Consider the following 15,166-nt stretch of genomic DNA (forward strand, 5'->3'; position numbering starts at 1 on the left):
CTGAAAACATTTATTCATAAAGACACGTGTGCTCCAATGTTCATTGCAACTTTGTTTATGGTGGCCAAGACATAGATACAACCAAAATGTCCTTCGATAGATGAATGGATAAAGAAGTTGTGGTACATATACACAATGGAATATTATTTGGTGGTAAGAAAAGATGATATAGGACCATCTGTGGATAGATCTTGAGAGAGTATGATGCTAAGCGAAATAAGTCAGACAGAAAAAGCAGAGAACCATATGATTTCACTGATATGTGGTATATAAACCAAAAACAACAAAAGAACAAGACAAACAAATGAGAAACAAAAACTCATACACAGAGACAAGTTTAGTGGTTACTAGAGGGTAAGGGGGGAGGGCGGTGGGGGATGAGGGTAAAGGGGATCAAATATATGGTGATGGAAGGAGAAGTGATTCTGGGTGGTGAACACACAATAGGATTTAGATGATGTAATACAGAATTGTACACCTGAAATCTATGTAATTTTACTAACAATTGTCACCCCAATAAATTAAAAAAAAAAAAAAAATAGGAAATACCTCCGTGAACCTGGGGCAGAAAGACAGAACGACGACGGTGACGATGGTGATGGTGAAAAAGATAAGAGCTAACAATTCCTACAGGCTTCTTCTGCTACAGGAACTTTTCCACACAAATTTTCATATATTAACTCACTTATTCCTCCTAATAACCAATGAGATAGGTATTGTTATTACCTCCATTTTATAGACAAGGAAACAGATTGAGGCACAGAGAGTAATGAATAACTTAGTTCACATCACACAGCGAAAATGTGGCAGGTAATTCCACTCCTAACCATCATCAGACCATATTGCCTGACACTCTGTAAGAAGTTGTAATTTAAAAAAAGTAAATATATATCCGGCTGATATGAAAATAGAGCTGAGAGACACAGAAAGATTTCAGGAATATTAAAAACACAAAATGGAATAAAACTCAACTCCACAAAGCAAAGCTGATACTGGAACAAAAGCAAATCAGCAAAGAAAATAAACAAGAGAAACTCTCCCTAACCACAAAGAAATGAGAGAATAAAAACAATAAGAAGCAAAGCCCATATGTGGTGGGGGTGTGTGCCACACTCTATGACCAAGTTTTCTTACAACTTACGTACGTTAGAAAGGAGAACAAGGGTGAATAGTGCTAACCCACTCATCCTCTTAACCTGGAAAAGTTTAGGTACAGTAATTCGGGAGGGGAAGAGGCCAGAATACAGTGGGTTAAGGAATGAATGGTTAGCCATAAAAACAATTAATACAGAATGAGAGCTCCTGTACACCTGGCACTTGGGACATTCCCTGGTAGGACCCCCACTGTGCCCATTGCCAGCTGAGGAAGCGGAGGCACTGACAGCAAACGAGGTGCCAGCTGCCCAGGCACGCGGAACACAGAGATAGCTCTCTCTCAGCCTCTGCACGATACTGCCTCCAGCCTAAGTTTTATTGAGTTTCTTTGAAGAAATGAGAACAAATGGAACTGAAGCAATAATCCAAATCAGAACTGAAGAAAATTTTCCTGAAATGAAAACAATACTTCAGAATATAGATCAAAAGGGCTTACTGTGTTCCAGACAAAAATTAATGAAAACAGACCCAAACAAGACATAACTTAGCAAACTGAATTACAAGCATCACTTATGGTTATCTTAGTCGTTATTGTTATTAGTCTGAGTTCCAAGGCAGGACAAGAAAAAAATTAAAAAGGTTTTGTGAAAGAACAAAAGTAGGCTGGCCTCACATGTGTCTACAAAGATAAAGGTCACACAAAAGGGAACAACATCTCAAAATTTTTGAGAGAAAATATTTCAATCCAGAACTCGATTTCTAAACTGCTTCTAGTTTACGTATGAAGGAAATACATAAGAGATCAGAAAATAAATTGATAGGTACTTATCAGAAAGTTACTTAAAAATGTATGCCAGTAAACTGAAACCACTCCCCCTCCCACACATAAGATATGTGTAAGTGTATCTCAAAATTTAGAACTTAAGCACAGAGAAGCTATGGAATAAAAAGATAGAAATGAGCACCAGCTGAATAAATAGAGGAAATTTTAAACAACTGTTAAAATTATGATTTTTAAGCTATATAAATATCAAAGGTTATCCTTGAAATAGAACATAAATAATTATTTATACAGGAGTCTTAATATACTGAAGAAAGAGAAATCACAACAACCATTTAAAGATGCATTCAATCTAGATATTTAGAGTTTATCTTTATAATAATCTTTATTTTTATCATTACTAACCACTTTACCAGATCACTCTACACTGGCTACCCAATTTTCACGCCACTGACAACCACAGCAAGGGCTAGCTAACATAAAAATGTGCAATGAAACACTTATTTTCAATTCTATCAGTGCCAATAAAATATATGAGAAAAACACTTTTTAAAATGTATCATGGGTCTACATCAAAACACAGCAGTTATAAATTTGACTAAAATGGGAAAACAGAGGTATCTGCCAAGAAGTGTACTGTAAGATATCTGAGGGTTATCTCATTATCCACCAGACACAGTAGTTAAAAAGCCCCACTCTGCCACATCAAATAATAATTCTCCAACATTTAAAGCTCTGAAAATTCCTAAATAAAAAGCATCTCAGTAAAAATTATTTTCCAATTAAAAAAACGAGTATTCTCTTTCCACAAATTAGTTCAATTAAATTGGTATCAGTCCAGAAGGAATTCCTCGTCATTAAGAAAACAAAATGAAGATGATCTTTCTTACAAATACACGAACACAAAAATGTTCCGATAGTTTGGATAATTCTTTTCAATTTCTGCACATACCAACTCTCCCCTCAATCTTTCTTTGAGTCTCGTTCATCTAAGAATTTCAGAAGGTACCGTAAAAATCTGACAGTGCCTTTTGAAAAGCACAAATGTTCCAATTACTATTTCAAAAGACTCTTTAAGAAGCATTAGGCTGAGATATATAAAATGCATTCTTGTATGTCAAGACTTCATTTTTCTTTTGTTAACAGATTAAGTGGGTATAAATCTTTTATACTGAGTACACTGTTTTTAATTTACTCATCCTAATGGCCCATTGAATTTAGATCACATGAAAAATACAAAATTAGATTAGGAAATCTGTTCTCTTCATTCAGGAATAAGTGAGGTTTTGTAATGATTCTTAATGCATTCTCTTCTTAAACTGTTATTTTAGAAAAGTAGCTTAAATACACTGTGCATTTGAATTTTATCATTGCAAACCAACATCAGAAAGGACTTCCATTGACTGAAAAACAAAAAAGACATTCTTATAAGTGGAAAATCAATCACCACAACCACTAAATGTCACAGCTCAACATCAGCAAGAACTGATAATTGTTAGTTACACACTGCACAAATGATGTATGTCCTCGGTCGAGGAAGTGGGTGCGGGTTTTTAGAAAACTGTACATATATTGATTTTACATTTATTTAATGTGGCCATTGTAAGACACTTTATTCTTCTGATAAACTATGATTGCTTATCAAAAGATTCTATAATTCAAGAGCAACATTCATAACTTGTGTGAAAATGAAAACCACCAGCCCACAGAAATCAGGCCCACAAAATCCAATTTTGTGGATTTATGGCAGAAAGGCATTAAACTACTGTCTTGCAGGAACTGCAGACTAGTCACTGAAGTGTAAGTGGCATAGCAGTAATGATTAAGGTGACACATCCCCCTGCCACAGCTGTTAATCAGCTTAATACTAGTTACATTATTGACATTCTTGTAATTACTTTTCCTAAGGCACATTTGTGCAAAATGTATTTTACTTTAATTATGAGCCATCGAAAGCAAGTCCAATACCCAAAAAGAATAAGCCAGGTTCTCCTATGCAGGTATATAGTAGGCAGAGGGCTTCCGAGCACTTGGAATTGGGTGACATCCCAGAGCCCTGCTTTCCACATGACCATCAGCGCCATACCTTGCCGTCTTCTGAACACACGCCCATGTGCTCTCCGCTTTCATCCAGGCTAATCTGATTTATCTTCACAGGACTCTATTAAAAAAAAGAACAAACAAACATGTCAAACTTTAGGAAAGTAATAATCAAACACTTTGGCTCTCTGTAAATTTAAGTGATACAACTTGTCTATTAGTTTAGATGCATGAGTCCAAGACATATTTTTTTTGTAAATGAAAATGGTAAAATACAGATTTGTTCCCAGACATGTAATATGCCCAGAAAGCTAAGACTTCCCCCAAGTTATTTATCTACTTCACAGTTGAGGTCCCTAAAATGTTGTTTTTTTTACATGTTATATGCCTTTTTACTTGTTCTGTTCTATTCATTCCACACTTTTAAAATTCTTTCCCAACCAAATCCGTTAAAAGAACAAAACAAAAGCCAAAATAGAAATCATGATGTAAAGAAAAATTTTAATTGTTTTAGTTTGGTTCACCAGCCAATCTATTTGTTTTCCTCTTATAAATTAGTAAGCCGACTTTTATTTATACTTTATGCTCAGTACTTTCTGGAGGAAACCCACAGGGTCTAGTTGATATTAATTAACTTTGTCATTCCCCATTCTTTTGAGTAATCTATAATTTAAAAATTTGTGAAGATACGAATCAGGCTTTCTACTTTGGATGTATTTTCCCAAGTGTAAATGCACAACTGTGCTTTTAATATTTTTCACAGTTTTCCAGTTCTCTATGTAGCCAATTGTTTACTTACTAAATGGTGGATATTCTCATAGAAGTAAAAAATCGACGAATGTTGACATTAAAAAAAGGACAAGCTCTTTTTTTCCTTCTTGAATAATGGCAGTTTCCAACTGTCTTACACAAAGCATGATAGGAACAAACTAACCATGGAAAAGTAAGCCTTCATCAATTATAACAAGAGCTTGCTAATCAGTTATTTTTAATATCTCATGATAAAAGAGTTTGGTTTATTAAGAATGAATGGAAATATACAAAATTGAATGTTGGATATTTCTCAATGGAAGGTACCTTAGAGCTGGTTAGTAAGCAGTGAGGGCAGACCAAGACCCCTAACCCTTAGAAAGGCCACCTACGACTGACCGACGCTGCTGAGGATCCCCGGGTACTGCCTGACAGAATCCTTTCCCATCGTGAGTCCTAAATCACCACACAGGTCATCTCTTTACAAGTTCCTAGAATGTTGGAAGAGGAAAGGACCTTGAAGATAGCTGCTTGATCCATTTCACAGGAAAAGCAACTGAAGCCCGTGGAGAAGAATCACAACAGAGAAAAAACAGGGCCAGAGCTCCAGCCCTGAGTGGTAAAGGGGTACCCTGCAAAGGGAGTGGTGTGATGGGCAAAGCAAAGGCTGGTGGGGGAGCACTGATGCCAACGTGTCTGCATTTCTGGAGGAGAAGTCTGAACGCTCAGCATCTAGTCTTCTTTGGAAAATGCTTTCCTCGCGGAATATCTTCCGTTAACAATTTCCTTATTCTGATCTTTTGCTCACCAAACATTTTAATACTCATTTTACTCTTGACAAATATAAATTCCACATACTTTGATTATAATCTACCTCAAATTATAATATAATCGGTGTGTGGAGCCTGATCAATGTCAAGGTTTCCTGTCCTGTCTGATACTGTCCTATCCACATGTGACCATTTATGCAGAAAGTAAGTTAAAATTAAACTAAATTAAGAATTCAGTTCCTCAGTTGCACCAAGACATGCCACGTGTGCAAAGCCACAAGTGACCAGCTTTACCGTATTACAGGGACACATTACGGAAGGCTTTCACCACTGCAGAAAGTTCTACTGGACAGTGCAGTTCCAGGTACGAAACCGAGCCCCAGTGCTGACTGTAGCCCTTCTTTACAAGGCCCTTCTTCACTGCAGCTTACATTCAGAAGTGTATTTTCTCCGCACACACACGTCAATATTGATGTAATTTGTTCCTAGACTTGTACTAAAAAAGCTCAGAGCTCGTACATGGCCTGTACTAATATTCTCTGAATCGCGCTGCATCATTTCCAAAAGATCTGGCAGCCTCATTAGCTGATCCTCACAGCTTCAGGGGAAAGCGGCCAGCGACGGCTGGCTACCTCCACCGCACGACAGGAAAATGAGGCCTTGGAGTTTCTGCCAGTAGTCTAGAACTACAGTGCCTACTATTCAGAGACCAGGCCACACAGTGGCATTCTATGCACAAGTAAGCCAAACTTTTCATTCCGGTGTATTTCTTCCTGAGCAGAATCTGAACCACCACATAAGCAATATTAGGGAGGAAAACAAATCATACCTTCAAAAGTATGAGAATTCTCTTTCCCTCACTTCTGTTAGCAATAGAAGTGTTTTTCTTTTAACCTTTTTTTCTGCCAAAGATCAATATTCATTGATTTCCCTAACTACTAATAAACTATTTTTCTTAAGTCTGTCCGCCAATTAATTTGCTCTTCTGCAAACTGCTTCTTCACATTTCTTACCCATTTTTCTATTAACATGTTTGATGTTTTCTTGTCAATTTCCTTTTTTTATTTTTAGGGTATGAGGTCTTGGTACAATTCTTTGCCCAGACATTGTATATGGGGTCTACTATATTTCTTTGCAAGATGGACATTGCTTTATTTCTAACATTTAAGTCTTTAATACGTTAGGGATTCATTTTATTTTCTTTCAAATGGATACCCAGTTGGCCTAGCCTCACTTATTAAATAACTCATCCTTCTCATCCTAAAGAGAACTATGTTTATCATACAATACATGTTTATATACACTGAAATAATCTTCTGGGTTTTCAATTATGGTCTCTTTGTCCACTGCTATATTAATTCAACATTGATCTAATTATATAGGATGCATAAAGTATGTTCTGATATTTGGTAAGGCAAGACCCAGTCACAATTCTTCACACTTTTCATGGCTTTTCTCAAGGATTTTTATTATTCCATGTAAATTTTAAGATGAAATGACCCCATGTTGCTAAACACAATGGTCATTGTTTAATCCTAACTTACTTTCCCTAACAGGAGCATGTTACACTGCTGACAGCTCTCTCTGCTTTGCTTCCAGGAAATCATACTTGTTTTTCCTTTAAATTCCTAGTTGCTCCTTCTCAGACTCTTTGGGTGGGTACTCCTGACCCCTTGATCTCTAGTTCATGGCTCGGTCCTTGCCTATCTTCCCATTCACATCTACACTGCCTCCCTCGGTATTCTCTTCCACGTCACGGAATGACTCCTAAATTGTCATCTCCAGATGGGACCCCTCCCTGTTACAGACCAATACACAGAATTGCCTATTTGATATATGGACTTGGATGCCTAATGGGCATCTTAACTAAAACATATCCTGATACTCCCTCATAAAAGGGCCCTTCTTGATGACCTCCGTATCTCAGTTAAGGACTAGTACATTATTCTAGTGGCTCAGGGCAAAAACCTTGGAGCCATCCTGTCGTGCTTTTACATTCTATGTGTATCTGTCAGCAATTACTACCATCTTTGTAAACAAAATTTATCCAGACTTTTCCTCACCCTTCAGCTGCCATCCAGGTACAAGCCACCATCCTTCTTTTTAATTTATGGTCTTTTAACTAATAGAGGGTTTCCTTAAAAGCCCCTGATGGCCTCCCATCTCAGGATGAAGTTTTTGCTACAACCTCACAGTTCCAAATGACCTCCTTACAACCCTCCCTCCAACTTCTGACCTCATCAGCTCTGCCTTGTTCTCTCCTCCAGCCATAAGGGCCTTCTTGCTGTTTCTCCTGCCTTACAGTCTTTGCATTTGTTTGCTCGTGCAGGAAAGCTTTGCTGCCAGCTCTTCACTGGTACCGTGTTTCCCCGAAAATAAGACCGGGTCTTATTAATTTTCGCTCCAAAAGATGCGTTAGGGCGTATTTTCAAGGGATGTCTTATTTTTTTCATGTACAACAATCTACATTTATTCAAACACAGCCACGTCATCTTCTTCAGGAACATCGTCATAACATACTAAATGCGTCCATCTGGCTGACGATCTTAACTGGGGCTTCTTTTCGGGATAGGTCTTATTTTCAGGGAAACACGGTAGTCATTTTTCTCATAATGCTCTCTGGCCATCTGATCTAAAATTTCAAAATTTCTCCCAAACATTTTTTAACTCTTTCACTGCTTTTTTTTTTCTCCTTAGCACTTACCACTATCTTACGCATTTCACTTATTTTTGTATTTTACTTATGTATTGTACTTATTTATCTAATTTACTGTCAAATTTACTCACTAAAATGTTAACTTCATGTAATTCAAAGAATACAAAATTGCAATCATACACAAATTCTTCCAGGGTACAGAATAAAAAGGAAATGCTCCTTAACTCATTTTACCTTACCAGCATAAACTTACAATAACAAAACTCAATAAGGATATTATAAGAAAGAAAAAGTCCAAGTAAATCTCACTCATTAAAATTAAAGGAAAAAATCCTACAGGAAATATTAATGAAGTCAGCAAACATATAAAAGCCAAGTTTATTCCAGAAATACAAGGAGGGTATAACATAGGGGAATTAATTAATATATAATTTTCTGCATTAATAAAATAAATGAGCAATACTGAAAGATTATCTCAATGGATGCAGAAAGCGTTGATGAAACTCAGCATGCAATCATGGTAAAAACGCTCAGCATACATACTAGGTGAAAAATCCCTCAGTCTCACTTAATAGTGAAATGTTGATTATTCTAATCCATATACATAAAGCATTTCTCTATTTATTCAGGACTTTACCATCTTTAAATAAGGTTTCATACTCTTCCTCTTGGAGGTCTTGCACTTTGTTTTATTCTGGGAGCGGCTATGATAGTGGGCATCCTTTTCTCATGTCCAGTATTAGGATTCCACTTAAAGAACATACAAAAATGGACACGACTACAGTATAGTGCATGGGAGAGCAGGTGGATGGTACAAAACGAGAAAGAAAAGCTAGGTGGTTATTAGTACTCAGGGGCGTACAGTGGGACCCTCTAAAGGAATTGTAGCAGGAGGATCTCGGGGTCCACTCTAACACAGTGGTAGTCACATGACTGCTGCTTTGTAACTGCTTCACTGCACATTTTATGTACTTTCAAAAGTTGTATTTCACAATAAAAATAAATATTAACAGTTTTAAATAAAATTAAAAAAGAAAAAAAAAAAAAAAAAAATTAAAAAAGAACTTGCCCATGAAAATGTCTGGGATCAATAACTTCAATGGGCTTTTTCTTAGATTATGTTTTTCCCCATGATTGTCAAGGTACTCAAATGTTTCTAATTCTATTCTGGTCATTTACATTTTCCCAGAAAACAGTGCATTTCAAATTCTTCATGACATATTTTTTATTTTACCTTATTTAATATATTCATAATACTGAGATTAATACTACTAATAGTAAGCAGTAATACTACTACTACTAAATTAGTGTTTACTATGTTTATTATGTATCGGTTTTATTCTAAGAGTTTTATACATACTATATAATTTAATCCTCACAGCAATTCTATGAGGTAGGTAGGTACCATTAATTTTCCTATTTAATATTTGCAAATATGAAAATATATACATAGCAGTATCTTACAGGTATACCAGTATTTTATTTCCTTTTTTTTCTTTCATTAGCCTTTTCAGATGTTCATCAGTTGTCTTGGCCTTTTTATAGAAGCAAGGTTTCCATCAATAAATTCATTGTATTTTTAAACGCTTTTTATTTTATTAATTTCTATTCTTAATCAATATTAACTTTTCCTTTTTGTGTTAGAACGATTTTGTTGACCTTACTCTAATTTCCTCACATTGATATATTGCTTGTAATTGCTCATTTGTTAATCATAAAATAATAAACTGTTTCGTGTTTTCCTTTGAGTATACCACTGACCACAAGCCAGAGGCCAGAAAATGATGTAAATTTAAATAACTATTTCCTCTTTGAGAAAAGTAACATTTTATTTTATTTCAAAGGATGGAGACTGTTATTTATTTATCTAGCTATTATTAAACTCTAGTGTCACTACAATTATGTTCATAGAATGTGATTTGTGTATTTTTAGAAATTTATCGATTTCTCTTTGAAACCTAAGAGATCATCCTTTCAAAATAATTCATAATATCAATTTTAACTCCAAATAGACATATTTTTAATGTTACTTGTGTTATTCAATTTCTACATATCATTTGTTTTTTTCTCTTCTTGGTCTACTAAAAACTGATAGAAAGGTTTCAAAATTTTCCGGCTACCAACTGGAATTTTGTCCATTTCTCTTTGAATGTCGAATAAACTTTGGTCAGATATTAGATGCCCTATAATTTGGCACATAAAAAGTATAACTATTTTCCTTTTAGCCTGTAAATATAATCAATATAATGTACCTTCAGCTAGTTAATGCTCTTTGCCTTAAACTCTACTTTTTCTCAAACATTTTTATTGCCAACGTACTTAATTTCCGTTTGGCTTTTTATAAGGTATTTTTGCTCACATCTTTGTTTTTCACTCCCATCATCTTGTGGGATAATGTGTCCTTCAAAGCTGAGGCAATTTTTTTTTTACTAACAGAATATGTGGTGCATTTAGTGTTATCTCTGTTACTTTATTGTATTTTTTAGAAATACGTTTTCCCATTTTATTATTATTCTTTTGCTCTATTATTCAAAGTGTTTTCTCTCATCTACCTAGAAAGAACTGAGGTGTAGTTCACTGGATTTTTATCTTATTAGTGATTATTATAAGTTAGAGTTAAATGATGTGCCCCCCTCCACCCCAAATCAACACAGTTGCATTTAACTGACTCACTGAGAAGAGGAGGGAGTTAGCACATGCTCATCAGCCCCTGACTTCCCTTACCTATTTTAAAGTGAGAGTACAAATATTTTGTATTTCTAGGGTCACTTCAAATAGAACTGGAGAGAAAAGCCAGTTAGTACATCAGTAAAAATTACAACCCTGAACTCTAAGTTCTAAGCATGAATCCAGAGGAAGAGAGTGTTTCACTGGGTGTCCATAATTTTAAAATTGATTCACAAGAGGTTATTATAGATTATTTACTCCTTCTCATGTAAATTTCAAATAATTTTGCAGCTTATTGTACATTTTAAAATTTTCTTTACTTCTTACAGAAATTTGAATGTTTAACTCACAAAAGAAATAGTACAAATTGTAGGTAAACAAAAATAAGCATCAACCTCAGTAATAATAAATACATGGAAAATAAAACAATAAGATATTTTGCCTATGAAATCAGAAAAGATATTTTAAGTACCTACTTTTGGCAAAGATGCACAAAAACACACACTCCTCTTACACTGCTGGTGGGAATTCAAATTTGGAGACCCTTCCAAAGGATCATTTGGCAAAGTATATCAAAATTCTTTAAAATTTGCATTGCCTATTATTATACCCAAGGAGAATAAGAAGATTATTTTATAAAGATGCTTTTCATAGCAGATTTCTTTTGTACGACACTAAGGAATGGAAATTATCTAAATTTCCAAAAGCAAGGAATCTAAATGATAAAAATTAAAGGCATAAACAAAAAAATTAAATTAAAAAAAGTATTATGTAGAAAAAACTGTGGCCGTAGCAAAGAGAGGTCTGGCCTTTGGCCTTGGCTCCTGGGAGATAATCTGTCACCTCAGCAGATGACAGGGTCCTCCTTGTTAAAGGTAGGGCCAGTCAAGCCCAATAGTCTTAGGTGGGGGCCAGCCCCCACCTAAGAGATTTAGGGTAGGGTCTCTGGATCACAGGGTGCCAGTCACCCTGGAGGCCGAGATCGACCACGTAGACAAGACGTCAGCCACTCAGGCCTATGGAGGAGAGCCCCAGTAAAACCCTGAACACCAAGGCCAGCTTCCATGGCTGGCACATCTCTCTGCCAGCAGGGTAAAATGGCCTGAATACAACGGAAGCGGCACTTTTAGAACCATCTGGGCTCTGCCCTATGCGTCTCTTCCCCTGGCTGATGTTTTGACCTGTATCCTTTCCCTGTAAATAAACCATAATCGTGAATATAATAGCTCTCAGTAAGGTCTGTGAGTCCTTTAGCTAATCATCAAACGGAACTCCCAGAATTTGCAGTTGGCTGTCAGAAGTCTTTCGCAGCTTGGCAGTTCGGAGGATGGTGCCCCCAATCGCACAATCTGCCTAGCTCTGCGTATGTATAATCCAATGTTTATAAATGCTACTGTGTTTTCAGGTATTTACATGTAATATATGTGACTGGAAGTACACACTCCCAAATGTCAGCAATGCTTACATCTGGGTGCTGAGAAATTATTGTTTAGGTGGTCCCTTTTCATGTTTTGCTAATTTTTTACAACAAAAATTGATTTTGTTTGTAATCAAAAGATAAATAGTTTTAAAATGACTATGTAGCGAATTCATCAATCTAAAAACAAGAAGAAAACACACTTAATCTTGATTGCTAAAGTCATCATTCTGAGGACCTGCAGTACATATTTTTATCTTGAGAGATAATCAAGTATCACCACTATGCATATCAATTTCTATAATAGTTCCGTAACATTTAATAAAGAACAAATGAATAACAGGATGTCAATATGACAGCTGTCAATGGTACCAAATCATTCCCTTCAGAAATAAATAGGAACAAATGCCTTACCCGTATCTGTCATTTCTAGATTCTAGAAATAAACAATAACGATAACAACAATAAGAAAAACAGGAAAAAGAGACACAGTCCAAGAAAGAAACTGGAGTGCAAGATTCAGTCATTCTTCAACACTGATCTTTCCAATGGCTTGTTTTATACATATAATTTATGGAGTGTGTTTGCAAAGACGGGACACTGGAGTAGATGTAGATCAGGATAAGGCACCAGAGAAAAAGGGCCTCAGCTGTATTTTCCATTAGCTACAATTTTATTCCTAATAGAGACATGTTTGGAATTCTGGACAATATAAGTGAGTTTGTTCAAAAATCAATAATGTCAAGCTGACACTATAGAACATACAAAAATGTTTCCTTAATGGAACAAAAAAAGACGACTAAGGAAGCGGGAGGGGGCAAGGACCAGCACATGTAAATCCAAGTCCACCACAGGTGGTCTCAAGTTCTTAATTTACAGAAAAGGCAAAATTACCAACATGTACACCTCATGTGATGATCAATTAACTAATGAAAAATGCTTGAAATAAATACACTTACTCTGGATTATGTCAGCTCTTCAATAAGGAATAAATTCACGGTCATTTCGAAACCGGCTTTTAATGGTGTGCTTTGTGGCAACTTCTTCTCCCCTGACACTCCTCATCATCCCACCTTAAGCTATTGGTCCCCCAACGGTGAACCCAAGAAATCAATCTGCTAATGTATAATTTGTAAGGCTCCTCTGACTAACAAATGGATAATTGATTCTTTCACAAATGCTGCATCCCCATGGACACTGGGTGGAATGAATAAGAACAGAAGATGAGATTGCATTTCCTTCTCGGAGGTGCACTAGTCTGACAATCCCAACACCCACACAGCTGCCTATGCAGCCTCATGCTGCTAGGTCACAGGCAGCTGCAGCAACGTGAATGTGTGAAAAGCAAAGGTCTGTTCTTCCATCCTCGGGAAAAGCTCATTTTACTGCTTATTCTACACTCCCCTGATGAATCCTCCTCCTCCCCCAGGGTAAGCAAGACCTACGCCTGCATTTAAGAAGCCTCTGAAAAATACATCTAATTGTGGGTTTTCTACAAATCGATAAAACAAAATTAAACAAAACAAACATTTATTATCTCAATGACTTATTCTATGACCAGAACAGCCTAACTTTTAACTATGAATTCTCAAATCTTCTCAGGTGATCTAAGAGTTCATCTCTAGGTTCGCATTAAATCCTTTAAATCAAAATGGAGAATGAATTTATCAACAGACAATCTTGAAGTTGGAGAACTTTTGTGAAGCTTTCTTGAAAGTCTCAAAATAATGGGTTTAGTGAAAGCAAAAGAGAACTGGCTCCAGCCAGTTCCTCACTCAGTGTCCCTGCAGCCTCCTATCCCTGCCACTCCTGAAAGCCATGGTAACTGGTAGGTACCCACCCTCCACAGCCAGCTGTCCCCAAAAGCCACCAAGCACTTCCTGGGTAGGAGCAATAGGAAGTCTCTTAGCTTTCCTTTACAGTAGCAATCTCCACTGTTGAAATGACCACAATGGGCTATATAAACAGTGTTAAATAAAAGAATAATAAAGACCCTTTTTGTTATGTATAGTTCTGTGACAAAAGCTAAATTACATCATTCTTACCAAGCATATCTGTTACCCCCACCTCCCTCCACCCCGCCAAAAAAAAAGGCTTATAAAACATGAACCCATTAAAAAAATTAAATCTCAAGTGAACAAGCATAACAAATACTAAGGGAAGAAACTGAAAAAAAAAATCCTACAAGAAAAGATGAAGGATATACTCCTAGTCTGACTTCAAAGCAATATTAAATTCTGGATATGTAATAAATGTTAAATGATTTAAAAAAATCTTCAACAATGACAACAAAAGGTAGAAAAAATGATTAATAAACATACAGTGAAAAATTGGTTCAGGATTAAAACAAAATAATGCAAAAATCGACACAAAATTTAAAATGACAGAGACAAAAATTAAGAGGCTGGAAATTTCAGTTACCAAATTTCAGTTACAAATATCTTATTAATTACCAGGAAGCTAGGTTGCTGGCTTTTACTTGAAAGTGAGAATACATGAGGACTTTCAGTTAAACAGTAAAGCTATTTAATGTTTTCACACCAGGCACAGGTAACGAACTCCCACTCCCCTGGGACCCCCGGGAAGGCTCCTAACATCCTTTCTGCTGGATGGGACACCCTCTTGTGTGTTCCAACATCACACCCAATCAGAGCACACCTGTTTCAGAACAATAACTCACTCTGTTGCCTGCCTTTGGCAATTAACTTGAGCTCCTAGAGAGCAGAAATCTACTTTAAAACCCAGCAGCAGGCACAGAAGAAAGAACTCAATGAAGCTGTGGAAAGAATGAGAACCTCAAGGCTCTGAACCAGAAAACTGGCTAAATAAATAAGAGCTTAAATAAACATAAGAGCTTAAAAAAAATAAGAGCTTAAATAAACTCATTAAGAGCAGAATACATAAAAACAGAAACAGGATTTTTTTTAAAAAAATGTTATTTTCCTAAAAATGAGAAAAGTTTTAAAGAATGGGTAAGCCTTCAATGGAAA

The 15,166-nt window shown here is 36.1% G+C and overlaps 1 protein-coding gene across 1 annotated transcript in view; it reads right to left on the reverse strand.

Annotated features, from left to right (window-relative positions):
* Nucleotides 1-15,166, reverse strand: part of VPS41 (VPS41 subunit of HOPS complex) — a 170,663-nt gene that overhangs the window by 108,795 nt on the left and 46,702 nt on the right. The window contains exon 5 of the mRNA XM_033088546.1: nucleotides 3,963-4,037. Coding sequence (XP_032944437.1) covers nucleotides 3,963-4,037 — 75 coding nt within the window. The remainder of the gene's footprint in view (nucleotides 1-3,962; nucleotides 4,038-15,166) is intronic.

This window comes from Rhinolophus ferrumequinum, chromosome 20 (genome assembly GCF_004115265.2).
Source record: "Rhinolophus ferrumequinum isolate MPI-CBG mRhiFer1 chromosome 20, mRhiFer1_v1.p, whole genome shotgun sequence".
Lineage (NCBI taxonomy): Eukaryota > Metazoa > Chordata > Mammalia > Chiroptera > Rhinolophidae > Rhinolophus > Rhinolophus ferrumequinum.